This window comes from Abrus precatorius, unplaced genomic scaffold (assembly GCF_003935025.1).
Source record: "Abrus precatorius isolate BTA unplaced genomic scaffold, Abrus_2018 Scaffold7, whole genome shotgun sequence".
Lineage (NCBI taxonomy): Eukaryota > Viridiplantae > Streptophyta > Magnoliopsida > Fabales > Fabaceae > Abrus > Abrus precatorius.
Window position 1 is genome coordinate 36,089,106 of NW_020874417.1, and position 16,204 is coordinate 36,105,309.

At 28.4% G+C, this 16,204-nt stretch overlaps 4 protein-coding genes across 7 annotated transcripts in view; 2 read left to right on the forward strand and 2 right to left on the reverse strand.

The window, feature by feature from the left end:
* Window positions 1-723: 723 nt before the first annotated feature.
* LOC113873305 (soyasapogenol B glucuronide galactosyltransferase-like) lies at window positions 724-2,583 on the reverse strand. The gene has a single exon (XM_027511366.1). The coding sequence runs from the start codon at window positions 2,560-2,562 to the stop codon at window positions 1,036-1,038; it is 1,527 nt and encodes a 508-aa protein (XP_027367167.1). The 5' UTR covers window positions 2,563-2,583; the 3' UTR covers window positions 724-1,035.
* A 3,284-nt stretch (window positions 2,584-5,867) lies between these two features.
* LOC113871912 (protein MAIN-LIKE 2-like) lies at window positions 5,868-6,569 on the forward strand. The gene is made up of 3 exons (XM_027509004.1): window positions 5,868-6,092; window positions 6,201-6,342; window positions 6,439-6,569. Exons 1-3 carry the CDS (start codon window positions 5,868-5,870, stop codon window positions 6,567-6,569), a joined length of 498 nt encoding a protein of 165 aa, XP_027364805.1.
* A 605-nt stretch (window positions 6,570-7,174) lies between these two features.
* LOC113871913 lies at window positions 7,175-9,136 on the reverse strand. The gene is made up of 3 exons (XM_027509005.1): window positions 9,131-9,136; window positions 7,901-8,186; window positions 7,175-7,755 (listed from the first exon to the last, which is right to left on the reverse strand). The coding sequence occupies exons 1-3, from the start codon at window positions 9,134-9,136 to the stop codon at window positions 7,175-7,177; spliced, it is 873 nt and encodes a 290-aa protein (XP_027364806.1).
* A 4,980-nt stretch (window positions 9,137-14,116) lies between these two features.
* The window catches only part of LOC113870940 (protein ACCUMULATION AND REPLICATION OF CHLOROPLASTS 3), a 28,310-nt gene continuing 26,222 nt past the window's right edge, over window positions 14,117-16,204 (forward strand). For all 4 annotated transcript variants that reach the window (XM_027507517.1, XM_027507519.1, XM_027507521.1 and 1 more), the window contains exons 1-3: window positions 14,117-14,479; window positions 15,233-15,291; window positions 15,631-15,695. In XM_027507517.1, the coding sequence (XP_027363318.1) occupies window positions 14,160-14,479; window positions 15,233-15,291; window positions 15,631-15,695 (444 nt within the window). In that variant the 5' untranslated portion in view covers window positions 14,117-14,159. The remainder of the gene's footprint in view (window positions 14,480-15,232; window positions 15,292-15,630; window positions 15,696-16,204) is intronic.

The following is a 16,204-nucleotide window of genomic DNA, read 5'->3' on the forward strand; positions in this document are numbered from 1 at the left end:
TTAACAAAAGCCCTTAATCTATCTTTAAAAAAAAAAACTTTACCCTTTTAGAGAATTTGAAAGAAAACAATTTTAGTGTTCATAGTTTCAAAAAATAAGAAACTGCAAAATTCTCTTAATCTACTCAATGAAAATTAACAATATTTGAATATAATATTTATGAATATAAGAGGAATAAAGCCCTAAATTATTTTTCAAATCCATACATAAAATTATAGCGTTTTAATTACTCAAAGTTAGAAAATTACGATGTGTATTAAGTTAGCTCTGATACTATTTGCAGAAATTTTAAATATAAAATTAAAAATAATATAATTATAAATAATACACATCATAACATCTCAATACAATTTTAACTATATGTAATTGAATAATTGCGTTAAATGCCTAACTAATGAGAACTACGAGTTATAAGCAATCCTAATGAGAATCCATAAGTCATAAGCATTCCTTATTTTTTAGTGAGCGTGTACTAGTCTCTTATCTGATTGCTATTATCTTACACCTCTCACTGAGCACATAGAATAGTCCAACTCATAACGGACTATTCACATTAAGAGCCCAATTACAAAAATCTATATAATAATAATAAAAAATTATTATACACATTTATTTTACGTCATAATTAATAACAATATAATCATAATAATTTAATAATACTAATCCATAAATTAATATAAATATTAATATTAATGTTAAAAAAATAACATCCCATTCCAACCTCAAACCATTCTGTTTGTCTCTAGATGAATAAAGAATCATACACCATTCTAGATCGAAGTTAGATTATCAAGAGTATCACGCGTTCATAACCAAGTTTATTTTTCCAACGGTGTGCGTGTCAACTGCAAGGACCAAGCTGTAGGATTTTTCTGAATCCCCGAACATGTGTTCATAATACAGCTGGAACTAATTTAGATTATTAGCTATGCTATAATTACTATAGATGTTTATTGAAGGCAAACCCCTGTTCATCGCTTAATATCATATTAATGCATATTAACTCATTACCTGAGATCACTCACTAACTCTCCACTAAGCCTCTGCCTCCACTTTGCGGTTGTCCTTTTGAAGTTTGATTGATTTTAGCTCTTCAATTAGATCTTTCAAATTGTTGTAAGAAGACCCACCAACTTCAATGGCTTTCTTTGCAGCAACACTGAGGGCTTTGACTCGCATCTTCATTTCCAGAGACTCTTCCCCACTATCCATCAATAAAGCAATAGCTTTTACTATGTCCTCCCTTTTCACTATCTCGTCTCCAAAAACACTCCATTGCACCCATTTTTTTATTCCAACTGGCACTCCGATTTTGAGCACATCCACCAGTAACTTCTCATTGAAAAACTGTTCCGCGAAAAGAGGCCAAGTTACCATTGGCAAGCCTGCATCAACACTTTCAATAATGGTGTTCATTCCACAGTGAGTCACCACAGCTCCAGTTGCAGGATGCTCTAGTATGAGAAGTTGTGGTGCCCAACCCCATATTAGATAACCCCTGTTGCTTGCCTGCACCCTCTTCTCAAATTCCTCAAGAAAACCCCTAACCCCTTCATCTTCACCTTCATCAATTTTCTTAACCACCCAGATGAAATCATGGCCAGAATCTTCAAGGCCATGAGCTATTTCGACAAGCTGTGCAGAAGAGAACTTGTTCATGCTCCCAAAACACACGTAGACTACAGAGTCCTCTTTCTTAGAAGCAAGCCACGTAAGCAACCCTTCATTTCCTTTTTCTTGTCCTTGTTTGTTGGCAAGTCCTCTACCGGCTTTATCCGCATCATCTTGGTTCACCCATGACGAAATTGGTCCCACGCTCCAACTCTTGGTTCCCGTGGTTGCCTTGTAATGATCCTCGTAAGCTCCCTCAAGCGCATAAAAGCTTTGGAACACTGATCCATAGCTCCTTTTCTCTGATTCCTTCGCCTTCTTCATATGTTCAGAAAACTCATGATTTTCTACTTTAAACCGTTCAGGTATCTGCCAACGTGTCATCTCCAACTTGTGAGGCAACCCAGGAAGCAAAAAACTCTCATCATCCGAATCGACCTTGGTGTGAGGTGCAAACTGTTCAAGAGAGTCCATTGCACAGTGAGCCAAGTAAGTCCCACCAACATGGATCAGCCTTGGAATTCCCAATTCAGCAGCAGTATCAACACTCCAAGGGTAGAACATGTCAGTGACTATGAAATCAGGTTTCATCTCACGGAAAAGTTGTTGAAATTGCCCTTCAAGAATGTGCAATCCCTCCATGATTTTGGTAGCTATGTCTTTAGGAGTGTCAGCGTTTACGATCTCCCTGCCTTCTGGCAAACCAGCAACTTGTGGGAACTTTACAACACGGGTTCTAATGGATCGACCACGACTAGAGTCACGGTCGATTGAGCTTTGAAAAACGGCGGCATTTGCTGGTGTGGTGATGATGGTAACATCCACACCGTGCATGGCGAAGATCCTGCCCATGTCTACACCGGGAACGAGATGACTTGGTGATATAAAGGGAAGAAAAATAGCCCTTAGCATATCACCTTGACCTTCAACTTTAACACCAAAGGACTCCATGATAACTAGTGTGTAACGGTGGAGAATGATTCTTTGTTGATGAATGATGATGTGTATATATACTTAGGTTTCTGTCTAACCTGGGAGAGAGAAAAATAAAATGATTATCATACATTTTCTCTTAAGTACACCATCTTCTCTTTGTTTATTTTTATTTTTGTCTTTCTTTTTTTCGTGACAATATTTATTACATAAAAAATAGGTTTACTTAGCTTTTCATCTCTCCATAATTCACGTTTTTTTTTATTTGTTATCTATTCATTCGTTTTTTTAGTGACGACTTCTGTGGAAAGCTTTTTTTTACAAAATATTTTTTTATTTAGTCGTTTTAAATGCATGTTTAGATAAATAGAAATTTCTTAATGTGTATACGGATCAAGTAAAAAGCTCATAATATTTAAATAAATTAAATAAATAAAATAAAAATTACTAAGAATTATTTGATAAATAAAAATATATTATGAATTATCTGTTTAAAAAAATTTAAAATAAAAAACCGAATACTTAATAATTGTATCTTTGTTGGTTTGGGATCAGCAGCACAATAATAGAGGCAGTTAAGCGTCGTTATCTTTAATAATTGTAGCATCAATAAGAGAGGAAGTTAACCGTTGTTGTGTTTAATAATTGTACCTTTGTTGGATTGGGATCAGTAGCATCCACCGATGCCACCGACACTCATCCAATTATCTTCCTGCCTGTCGTCTAATAAATAAGAGCTTAAGAGTAGGTATGATTTCTGTTTTAAACAGAGCTAGTCAAAAATTTGGCTCGGCTCAAGGCCTAATCCTAACCTTAGCCCTAGCTTACGTGGGCTAGGGCCAAAAACTCTGCAACCAAAAAACTCATCAATTTATAAATTTATAAGGCTAAAAGTTAACAGGGCCAGAATTAAGGTCAGGTTTTTGTGAACTAAACAAATTTATATATTTTTAAAAAATTAAATTTAAAAAATTTTAATATAAATTGTAATAATTATTAGAATATTTAATAAAAATATTTATTTCATATAATTTTTTATTATAAACTTGTAGTCCAATAAAATTACTTAAAAAAATAAAAATAAAATTTATATAATAATAAATATTTATAATGATTGTTGTTATTAAATAAAATTAATAAAAATAATGATTATTATATAATTTTAATAATTTAATTTAATTTAATTAAAAATAATATCTCATGGTTGTCTTTTTTATTTTAATATGTAAGAAGTTATGTTCCTAATTATGTCTCAACCTTAATTATATGGCTTTTTTTGCCTTTTTAGGGTTAATTTGAAAACAAAATATCAAATTAGGCATCCATGCAAACAAATTTCGTGTCTGGGGTTTGTAGGCCACGTGGCAGTGAAGTTGTTCAGCATAGAGACAACATCAAAAAGTAAAAACGTCCAATTACCAGACAACACCAGTCTTTCTGGAACACGTTAAAAACAATGAAAAAAAATAGAAATAATTAAAACGGAATGGACGGCTGGGGATGAACAAAGCCATGTGTAGAAATCTTATAGAATTGTCTGAGTCAGAGCCAATGTCAGTGTTGGTGGGGTCAGGGACAATTCAGGACAGTCGTCTAGATCAGGGATGACACTCTTTTTATTGGTCCACATGGCAGAGTATTTTGACTGTTTGGGCGCGGGCTTCTCCTTTATTCCCTTTCTCCTCCATCTTCTCCGTTTCGCATGCAAAGGCGATGTGGTTGCCGAAAAAAAAATAGCAACAACATTTCTTAGCATTTTGTTAGGTTCTGGTATTAAGGTTTTTTAGCAAAAAATTATTAAAAGGTAATGAGATTAATATTTTGAATATATTTTACTTTGTAAAAATAAAATTGCATGTATGTAATATTGAATCTGTGATGCAGGTGAAATTGTGGGTGAATGCTCGTGAGTGAGTGGTGCTGGTGAAGGAGAAGGTTCCTTCAAATTCAAATCAAAGTTACGGAGGTGCACAAATTAATTTTAATTTTTAAATATTTTATAAATTAATTTATTTATTCTGTAACAAATAATATATTAGATAAATTATATTAGAAAAGATATAATATATATGTTATTATTTATAATTAGTTATTCAAAAATGTAATAAATAAAAATTATAGTCATCCATAATATGTATTAATTATTAAATTAAAAAAAATTCTGCAGATAATAACTTGATAAATTAATAGGAAAGAATACTATATATTAATATATAGTTTTAAAAAAAATAAAAAACATGAACATGAAAAAATATATATAGAATGTAGTGAAAATATTAAATAATTAATGTAGAAGAAATAATATATTTTAATTATTTGATAGTAGATTGATATATAAAAAAATTAGTGAAATTAAAAATATTAGATATAGTAAATACAATATAATTATTAAGAAACAAGATAATTATTGAATAATTATAATAAATCAAGATAATAATGATTTTATGAAAATTAACATAACAGAAGTTTTATTATTACAAATTATATAATATATGTGTTATTATTTATAATTAGTTGTTTAAAAATATCATAAATAAAAATTATAGGAATCCATAATATGTATTAATTATTATATAAAAAAAATATTTTAATTAATTGATAAATTAAGAGGAAAAAATACTATATATTACTTGATAACTTGTGAGAACTATTGTCAAAACTAGTATTTTTTATAATCCAAGAAATAAAACATGTTTGAATGTTTTTTTTTTGCCAACCCTTAACATAAAAACTTGTACAAAATTTTAGAAACAATATTTTTTATATATATATAAATCCATCGTAATTATTGAACCGTTTAAAATTTTCAATAATTAATATAATAATAAAATTAAACTTTAAATAGGAGTAAACTTTAAGTATTATGAGAGAACACTTTAATGAAATTAAGAAAATAATGATTTTGTGGTTGAATTACAGAAAGAAAAGTATATTAAAAATTATATATAATATTTAAAATTATGTATTTGTTTATTTGTTGTAATTGTAAAATTTGATATACAAAGTGAACTTAGTGCAAGAAAGTATGCTTTGTTTATAATTCAAAGTAAATAAGAAATTATATATAATATTTAAAAGAGTGCATGTAATTATATTTATTGCTACAGATTATAATTATAAAATAAAATTTAAAAGTTTTTAAAATGTTAATAAAAATTAACAATATAATAATTAAATGAAATAAATTTTAGAGTTAATTTTAAATTTTGAAATTGTTAGAGTTAAATAATTGTAATAAAACCCATGTACTAAATGAATAGAATTTTTATATTATTAATTTTAACATACATAATTTAAGTTTAAGTTGACAAATTTTATTTCAGATGGCATCATCTTCATCGTGGAGTAAGGTTTTAAATCCTGGGTCGGAGGATGGTTCATTATTGAAGTATCAGTCTGTTCACGTATCGGAGCATATTTGGGATGGACGTGAGCACCTAATTCTGAAGGTGAGAATGAGTCATTTCATACCGGCTGGCATGGAAGGGGTTCCAATGGAGATTCTTCCTCATCTTACCTTAGCTGGATTTGCTGGGGTAGCTCAGTTGGCATGTTTTCCTATTAATTGACATCTTATTACAGCCTTGGTAGAAAGATGGAGGCCAGAGACTCATACCTTCCACATGCCTCTTGGAGAGTGTACTATAACTCCTTAGGATATTGCTATTCAAATAGGGCTTCATATAGATGGAAAGACAGTCATTGCAGCTGTTGGAGGTAATAAGGCACAAATTGTGGAGGACTTGTTTGGTATTAGGCCACCTGATGATGCATTTGCAGGGAGCAGTTTGAAGTTGAGTTAGTTTGACCAACACTTTACTCATGTTGCAATGCATAATCATAATGAACTTCAGCTTACTTGCTTTGTTAGAGCTTATATTCTTAGGTTAATAGGTGGTTTCATGTTGGCTGATCATTTCTCTAGTAGGGTCCCAGTTAGGTACCTTCCATTGCTTGAGGATTTTATTATCACGGGAGAGTACATTTGGGGAGCGGCAGCATTGGCATTTCTATACCAGATGTGAAGCATGAGATCATCGTCGACAGTACATATTGACACCTCATGAGGCCGGGTATGCAGACCAATCCTTTGATTCAGATTCAGATTGATGGGTTCTTATTTATGTATAAGTTCTAACTTGATGTTGCACTTTTTATAAATATTACTGTAACATGTTATCTATATATAAGAGATGTCGCTATATTACCTTATATCGTACAAAGTTATTTAAAACATTAACAAGGAAATACGCGTTACATCCTTATTGACATTAACAACAAAGTACATTAATACATCTGCTAACATTAACAACATGAGACATTAATACATTATCCACATTAGCAACAATAATTTCTCTTGAAAAGCAACATCTTTTTACATCTACTGCTGATTACGATCATGATGCTGAGGACAATGACGTTGGTTATGACCATGTTGTTGACATAATCTACATCTTTGTCGTGGTTGTGACTCGACCCAATTCATTTCATTCCTAATTCAGGTAGCCTTTGGTCTTCCTTTACCTCGTGCTCTTTCTACATCTGGTACTAACTTCCACTTATTATTATGTAAAATATTACTTTCATTTCCAAGAGGCTACCACTGAGATGAATATGTGTTTACAACATACTATAAAGTATAAACAAGATTCACATATTGCCAAAAATCTATACTCATATGAGCACAAACAGCTATGACATGTGAGCATGGATATTGAAATGCCTTAAATTTTTTGCATTGACAATAACGTGTGGACAATATGACTGTCCACTTATGACCACCCCTTTGTATCACTGGATTAAATGCCTCTTCAACCTCAAACCTTGTTCTTTGTATGTCATACCGCTGAACTTGATGTGAAGATGCTTCTTGTTGATTTTTTTCCATAGCTTCCATTAATTTCTGACAGTATCTTCCTCCATTGTTAACCTCATGCATTGCAGTTTCACCACGCTTCACAAAATATTCTACCAATCGTGCATACGTAGCTTTGACCAAGGTAGTAATAGGAAGGTTTCTTGCCCCTTTCAAAACTTTATTTATGGACTCAGACAAATTTGTTGTTATGTGGCCATAACGACATCCTTCATCATCATAAGCCAAACTCCACTTTTCCTTTGATATATTATCTATACAAGTCTGAATTTTAGGTGATTGTGATCGAAACGTATTAAGCTTAGATTCAAAAATATGTTTTGATGGTGTATATTCTGCATTTACCAGAAAAAGTTTGAATGCATAGGTTAAATATTCAAAATATATTAAAAGTTAAATGAATCAAATAGGAAGAATACGTACCTAATTGAATTAGTTTTTCCTTCAACATGGTATTTTTGAATCATCGATTGAAATTACTTGCAATGTGACGAATGCAATAAACATGATAAGCATTTGGAGGTTGCCAATCTAGATGTGGGTTAGAGACTGCACTTTTTATACTTTGATGTCGATTTGAGATCAAACATAGCCCTGCCTTATTTGTCACATGTATACGAATCATGACTAAAAACCATTCCCATGCAGATAAGGTTTCTCCTTCGACAATGGCAAACGCAATGGGAAGCACACAGTTGTTTCCATCTTGAGTCGTAGCAATTAGCAAAGTTTGTCGGTACTTACCGTACAAAAATGTTCCATCTACCTGTATTATAGGCTTACAAAAGTTGAAAGCTTCATGACATTGCTTGAACAACCAATACAACCGATGAAAAACTCGATATCTATTATCCACGTTGTGACTTTCAACATAATCATTTGTTTCAATTTTGTATACAGATCCAGGAGCATGTAATTGCATGTACTCTAGCCACCTTGGCAATGCAGCATAAGATTTGTCTCAGTCACCAAATACAGTAACAATTGCTTTTTGTTTTGCTTTCCATGTCTTCTTGTATGAAATTGAATATCCAAATTGACCACTAATTCTCTCTTGAACTAACGAAATAGGCACTGATGGTTCTTCTTTCACGATACCTGCATGTCATATATTAAGAGCAATTTTTTAAATTTGTTGGGATGTAATAGAATGAAAATTAGTAAATTTTTTATATTTCAAATTTCTCAAATTTAATATCAAATTTAACATACCAAGAATGCATAAGCAAATAAAATTGAAATCTAACTTTTGGTGGTCTTGAGAGATTGAAGCATTTACGCATGTATGGGTACCATCCCACTTGATAATTTTCTACTTGTCTGCATTTTTTGGCAACGATGCTCAAACTCTCCACGGACATCCACTATTGTGATTGACACACTTCACAACATATGTTGCTTTTAACTCCACCACAAAAAAAGTTTGATGTTTCCTCATGGCATAATATTTTATAGCTATTCTTATATCTTCTTTAGTATCAAATAGTTGTCCAACATAAATGCATCTCCTTCCTTCCATGTTTGCGCTTCATTCATTCCAAAAAAATCTAATTCTTCATCAAGGTATTCCCAATTAATATGACTGTAATGTGGGGTTATATTCCAAAAGGTGCAATGTAGTTTCTACATTACAACAATTCATTCATCAAATTTATACCATGAATAACAATTTATACATTACTACAAATATAAGTTCTAAAAAAATCATACCTCCATGTTGTTGTTGCGATAAACTAACTCTTACAATACTCTCCATATTGATCTTTGAATCACAATCATCATTTGTCTTAGTATCAGAAAAATCATTTAATGAAATATCTTCTTCATCTTCATATTCATCATCTTCATCATCTTTATCTGTACATTGTAAACTTATATTATTAATAGCATTTATAGCATCAATTTTACAAATTTAAAAATTATTAAATTCATATTATCTTCTCTTTGTGCATAATCATCATCGTCATCATCACTTCCATGAAGTTGTGAGAGTGATAAATTCACTTCTAATGGATGCGCCACAACAGAAAATGTTTCACCCACCGCAACATCCACATATATCTCAACTATATTCCTATGATGTGCTTGTTGACACGCACTTATTATGCAATCTATGTCTTCATCGTCACATACATCTAGAGTTGTATGGTATCGACCATTTGTCCCAACTAAAATTCAAAAAATTAATCTAGAAATTACGTGATAACTTGACAATTTCAGTCTTGTATGGATCTTTCGTTTAAACATCTCAAGTGTGATCCCAGTTCTATCTTAATCATCTTTTTTTGCCCTTCAAAAATTATACCCTCATTTCCTTCATATATTCTACCATTTGAATATAATATACCAACAATTTCATTAATCCTGCATTTAAAATAAGCTAAGCTTATTTATAAGTTAATTTTTAATATAACAAAATATATTTTTAAATTCATTTGTAATTATAAATATTTAAATATTTAATTTTTAACATTATATGTTATCTGCCTTATTTCCAAACATAACAAAAAAAATTAAATTACAACATTAATACTTAAAAGCCATTAAAAATATAAATTAAATTTTATTATTCAAAATAAAATTTCTACATAACTATTGAAAATAAATTATATATTCATAATACTTAAAATCTAACCTGATTGCTCAATAGTTATTATTTCTTGTCCAGCTCCACACTGTTATTCCAGCTTCACACTTCCTTCCGGCTACTTGCATTTCTTCTCAAGCTTCATCCTACTATTTATATTCACATTCTAATTTGGACAAAGGAGTGTATCAAAATTTTTATCTGATGGTCACATTAAAATCGTCTCTGTTGTGGACGACATTAAAATCATCCAACATATAACAACACAAGTTCCTGGGACAACAAGTGTCAGCATCACGTTAGTGTCGGCTGAAACAGGGACGACACTGTCATAGTTGGATCGTCAGACGCGTGTCGTCCCTCTTCTGGACGACTTCACCTGTATCATCTGGTAATTGGACATTTTATCCTTTGAGTGTCGTCCCTATGCTGGATGACTTCACTGCCACGTGGCCATCAAACCTCAGACAGGGAATTTCTTTGCATGCATGCCTATTTTAGTATTTTGTTTTCAAATTAACCACAAAAGGCAAAAAAGCCTAATTATATCCAACATTGAGTAATATTCTCACATACACATATATATACATATATATATAGATGCATGTACATACATAAAAATATAATCTTTAATTATATTTATATACTGATAAATATTAGATAGATTTTGCGTTAATTTTTTTAACTTTCATATTTTTTTAAGGTTAAAGTGTTTGTTAATATTAAATGTTAATTTAAAAATTTACGATTTAATAATTTGTTATAAAACATGAAATTGATTAATTTAATCGTTAACTTAAAATTTTTATAAATAAATTAAATTTATAAAATTTTATGTATAAATAAAATTAATAATACTTTATTATATTAATTTATTTTAACAGGTGTTGTATTTTTTAAATATAAATAAATATCAAAATAACAAACTCAAAAATATTTAAATTATATGAACATTAAATTATAATAAAATAAGTCAACAGTTAATTTAGTCAATCTTGTATTTTATAAAATATTATTAAAAACATAAGTATTTATGCATTAATGAATCTCAACTTATTTCCTAAAATTAAATTTTTGTTAAAATTTAAATTTATCTGTAAATAGATGTTAATAAATTTATAATTTGACATAAATTTTGATTTTAAAAAATATTAAATAAATATTCAATTAATTTATGTATTCTCTTATATAAAAAAAAAAGTTTATATCTAAGTGCACTTAAGTCCAAAGGGTCAATTTATTTATCCTACTAAAATATATACATTGTCGAGTTTACTAATTTTGAGTCTAATTGAATTTTGACCCAACACAACCCAGTTTAATATATAATTGGCTTGAGATGGACTAACATGCACATTCAGTTATTTAAAAGGAACAATTTAATATATTATTTTTATGATAAAATTTTAATATACTGAATAAAAAATATTTTTAAAAATAATTTTTAATTTATTTAAATAAAATAATTTAATAAATATTATAAAAAATAATATAATTATTATTATTTACTTTGTAAAATAAGTGGGCTAGCCCACCCTTAACCTTGACCCTAACTCACTATTTTCTTTATTTTGGAGCTTAGGGCTAATGTAAATCCATTAATTATAGAGGGCTAACACAGTAGGGTTCAAGGCTTTGGCCCATTTTGACAGCTCTAGTTTTAAATCTTAAATTTGTATTAAAATTTATTTTTAAAATAAAAAAATATTTTCAAGATAGTAATCAAACATATTTTAATTGTTTATTTTTCTTTCAATATTTTTACAACTAATAAATGAAGGCTTTACATTATACATTAAAGTATAATTTTATAATGAAAGCGTTCAACTAGGTAAAAAAATACGAGTTCATTATTGGTAAAAAACTATTGAAAATTGAACTAGAGATAAAAGAATTGTTAATATTATGTAGTTTGATTAAGTTTTACATTACTTATTTTTATTTAATCTCTTATATATATATATATATATATATATCACATTTTTCTACATAATTTTTATACACAATATATTTTGTATATAAGTATCAAAATATAATATAAAAATAATGAACATGTATAGTATGATAAAATAAACAATCCTTAACAATTACATGTAATGGTATGAAATTGACTATATATTTTGTATTATAAATATTGTTTCTATTACTCTTTTAAAGAGTAGTAAAAATTAATAACTTTGACATTTAAAACTATTTCATATATATATATATATATATATATATATATATTTTATAACAAGACAATAATATTCCTTATTAAACTATTAAATACTATATTCTTATAATATTTTCATAATGATATTAAATTAGAATAATATTATCAAAAGTCAATAAAATTATCCTTTCTAACTTATCAATTATTATCACTTGTCACTGTAATATTTTTTAAAATTTATTTATATTGCAAGTTTCACTTTATTTATTATATTAATTTAAATAAAATTGATCTTATTTAATTAAGAAAATTATTCAATTCAATATAAAAAAGTGATGTTTAAAACTTAAAAAGAATATATTTTAATTTTATTTATTATAAATTACTAACATGGGACAGTATGAATGGAAAAACCATTGGTTTTTATTTTTATTAAGCATAACAATAAAACCTTATTCTTTTAATTATTTTTTCAATGCCCATGACATATATTAATAAGTATTAAATACATTTGATCAAATATTTTAAATTGTTATAAAAATATACGTTATTTTTTTATAACTTTTAAATAACAGTTTTTTTAATACTTTCTAAATATTTGTACAAAGATTAATTAAAATACTCGTTAACAAGCAATTTTTATATTCTATTCCTTTATCTATGACGATTAATTAAAGAATAAAATAAAAATTAAAATAAAAGTTATGATTAAATTTTTTTATTATATACAAAAACTAATATAAAAATATATTGTGAAAAACGGTACTATAACGTGTGAGATGATAGTAGAAACATTTTAAAAATATTTTTTTTCTTGGTAGAAGTTATTTATCAGTTAATTTTATTATCATAGAATAAAAAAACTCTAAAATGTGTTTAAAACCTTAAATTAACTATTAAATATATTAATATAAAACGCTTAAATATCTCTTTATATTATACTTTTTGATATTTTTGAAATTAAAAATTTATTTTTGAATAATATATTTATAAAATTCTAAATTATATAAAATTTTATTTGATAATATATTTTTTAAAATAAAAAATTAAAATTTATATATATTTAAAAAGAGAAAAAATGACTATTGAATAAAGAAAATTATAAAATACATTTTAAAAAATATAATACTATTGAATAAATATTATAAACAATATTATTATTTAAGTAAAAAACTCAATTTAATAGCATAAAAATTAAATTTAAAGGTGAAAATTTCTTAAATAGTACAGTAATAATTTTTAGAAATTAAATATTTGCATAGATAAATCTAATTATTTATTAATACAAATTAAAATATTATTAAATATAATAATATTTAAAATGATATTACTAAAAGAACATTTTAAATATTATTAAATATTAATTTATAATAAATAATTTGATTAAAATAATAAAATTATAAATAATCATTGTACTGGATAAGATACTTCGGTCATCATTATAGAAAAAAGAAATCGAATACTCATTTGACTTAACACTAAATCTACGCACACTCTTTTGACTTAACTTCAAAATGAACATTTCTTTTGTCGTATCAAAATAAGATAATTAAATATTAATAATTGATAATTAATAAAAAAATTAATTACTTAAATAATCAAAAAGATAAAATAAAATTGAGTTATAAATTTTGTTAGTCGAATATTTTGTTTATAAAATAAGTAATAAGTACATGTTAGAGATTAACTTTTGATATATAAAATAATATTTATTATTTTATATTGAATATTGACTTTAAGATCATTTAATAAGAATAGTTATAATATTTAAAATTAATGGATATTTATAAATTTGAAACTAATTATTATTATTATTATGAATTAATTTAAATTGAAAAATAAAGTTTTATAAATAAGTTAGTATAAAAATATGCCAATAAATAAAGCCAAGGTCTCGTTTGCTTAGTGAAATATTCACAATCCCCGTCGCTGGAGACGAGAATACACATTGCTTAATGGAAGCCTTATCTCTTGTACCACGCGCGTCCCCATTATAAATGGAGCTTTCTGCATTTCCGAGCTTCAAAGCAGCTTCTAATGCTTCGTTACTTCCATTTTATTCGAATCAAGTTTGGTGCCGATGTTCTTTTCGTCTTCGTCGTCGAGATTATGGCTTTCGTTGGACTCGCAAGTCAAAACCGTTTATTCGGATCAAGATGTGCTCGGAGAAAGGCTCGTCGTCAAACGGTTATGGTGGAATCGAGAGCGGAGAAACGAAATCTGATTTTGTCGAAGTGATTGGCATTGGCTCTAGGAAGGACGCGGTTTTTGATTTCTGCTTGAACTCGCCGTTTCAGCTATTGTCGCTGCGATTTTGGTAATCTTTCTAGCTTATTTTCATCGTTTTCGTATTTATATTTTTTTTTATTTCTGAATTGTAAATTCAAAACCTATGTGATTTGCGATATTTTCCTTTTCTCCTTGAACGCGTTCAAATATCATATGGCTTGGTATGGTTGAAGATCCTTAGTTTTATCTATAGTGAAAGCATCGACTGATAGTTTTAGTATTTTCTAAATCTCCGTTGATTATTTGTTCTTTAGTGGCGGGAACAGACAATGTTGACAATATTATACCAGTGCCTTCGCAGATATTTTGTATTTAATGTGTAAACATGTAGGGCTTCTTATGTTGCTTTAAGGAAGGAAATTGCATTGTTTGTAATATCGTGACAAGTCTTAGCAATAGCTATTGTTTTGTCAATGGTGTTGGATTTTACCAATCGGGGCAACCCTTATTGGCAGAGGCAGTGCCTGGTGTAAATCATGAGAGGCCTTCCCTCCTGCCCACTAAGTTTTTAAGGACTCTACATTAAAAAATATATATTCCCCAAGCCATCATTTTCCAGATTGTCCAGCTCTTCCACCGCTAATCATCAGTAATGAGATGGATACGTAATGATGTCATACTTTTTAGAATCTTCGAGAGTATACAAGAAATGACTTATGGTTTTAGTCTATTACATGGTTTTTTCCATTTCAGATAACATTATTTAGATTCTTCTAGATTTTTTATTTTTATTTTCTGTGTTTGCATTTTGAATTCATTTTAACATAGCAATCTTGTGCAGGAATATTCTTATGAAAGAAGCACAAGAGGTGCAATTACAGCAAAGGTCAATTGAAGAAGGTTTTCCTTTTATTTAATATTACTGTGACTATCTTTATCTTATAATTCTACTCTGTCTAGTTTAATATAGAAACATGTATTGACTTATTTTCTTTGATGTCTAATTTGATAGAAAAATCTTAAATTGCGATTACATTATTCTTTATTTTACTGTAAAAAATGAAGTTTAAATCTCTAATCAGAAGACAGATTCATTCTAGAAATTATAACTTTTTAATGAAAAAAATACAGAAAGAGATAGGGGAAAATGCCCTGTTTCACTAATGAATTTCAGTTCAAATAAATCTCACGTTGTTCTCCCGTGTTAGAAGGTATTAATATTTTGGGCTATTTTTGCAGAACCTTGTCCAAGAATTGTCAAAGCTCCAGTATTTTTGAAGTCGTGTTCAAAGACTATTGTCCTTGTTTGTACATTCCTTACCTTCAAACTCCTGTTGTAAAACCTTTGTTTCAATTGTGGTAACTTTAATCCATCAAGTTACTATGGGTGTCCAAGTGATCTAGTTTGCTTTATCCCTTTCAGCTGATGATTTTGAGAAACATGCACAAGTCAATTGAGTTACTTAAATTGATTATTCATCATGATAGAGTGAATATAATTGTTTGATTAAATGAAGTCATGTCATTATTTATTGCATTAGATATTTTAAAGCTGACTTATGTGACTTAATGCCAAATTCCTCGCATTGTTAAATATTTTGTGCAAAATCAAATCATGAGATGGATTTTTCCAGATAGAATTTGTTAAAGCAGTCTCATGGTCTTTGTCACCTCTCTACCTCTCTTTTTCTTGTAACAAGGAAGTAAGTAAACTAGTTGAGCTAGCCTCCTTTTTAGCTAACACTTAGTAGTCTTTATTTTATTTTCACTTGCAGCTATATAAGACATTCAGGGGCTGTGTTGCAAAGATTAA

Bases quoted from the DNA above. Each gene is read 5' to 3' on its own strand.
- LOC113873305 (XM_027511366.1), bottom strand. From the start codon at position 2,562: ATGGAGTCCTTTGGTGTTAAAGTTGAAGGTCAAGGTGATATGCTAAGG.
- LOC113871912 (XM_027509004.1), top strand. From the start codon at position 5,868: ATGGCATCATCTTCATCGTGGAGTAAGGTTTTAAATCCTGGGTCGGAG. The intron at 6,093-6,200 runs GCATGTTTTCCT...ATAACTCCTTAG, and splicing joins TTGCTGGGGTAGCTCAGTTG to GATATTGCTATTCAAATAGG. The intron at 6,343-6,438 runs GTTAGTTTGACC...TTAGGTTAATAG, and splicing joins AGGGAGCAGTTTGAAGTTGA to GTGGTTTCATGTTGGCTGAT.
- LOC113871913 (XM_027509005.1), bottom strand. The intron at 7,756-7,900 runs GTAATTTCAATC...TGGTAAATGCAG, and splicing joins TTGCATTCGTCACATTGCAA to AATATACACCATCAAAACAT.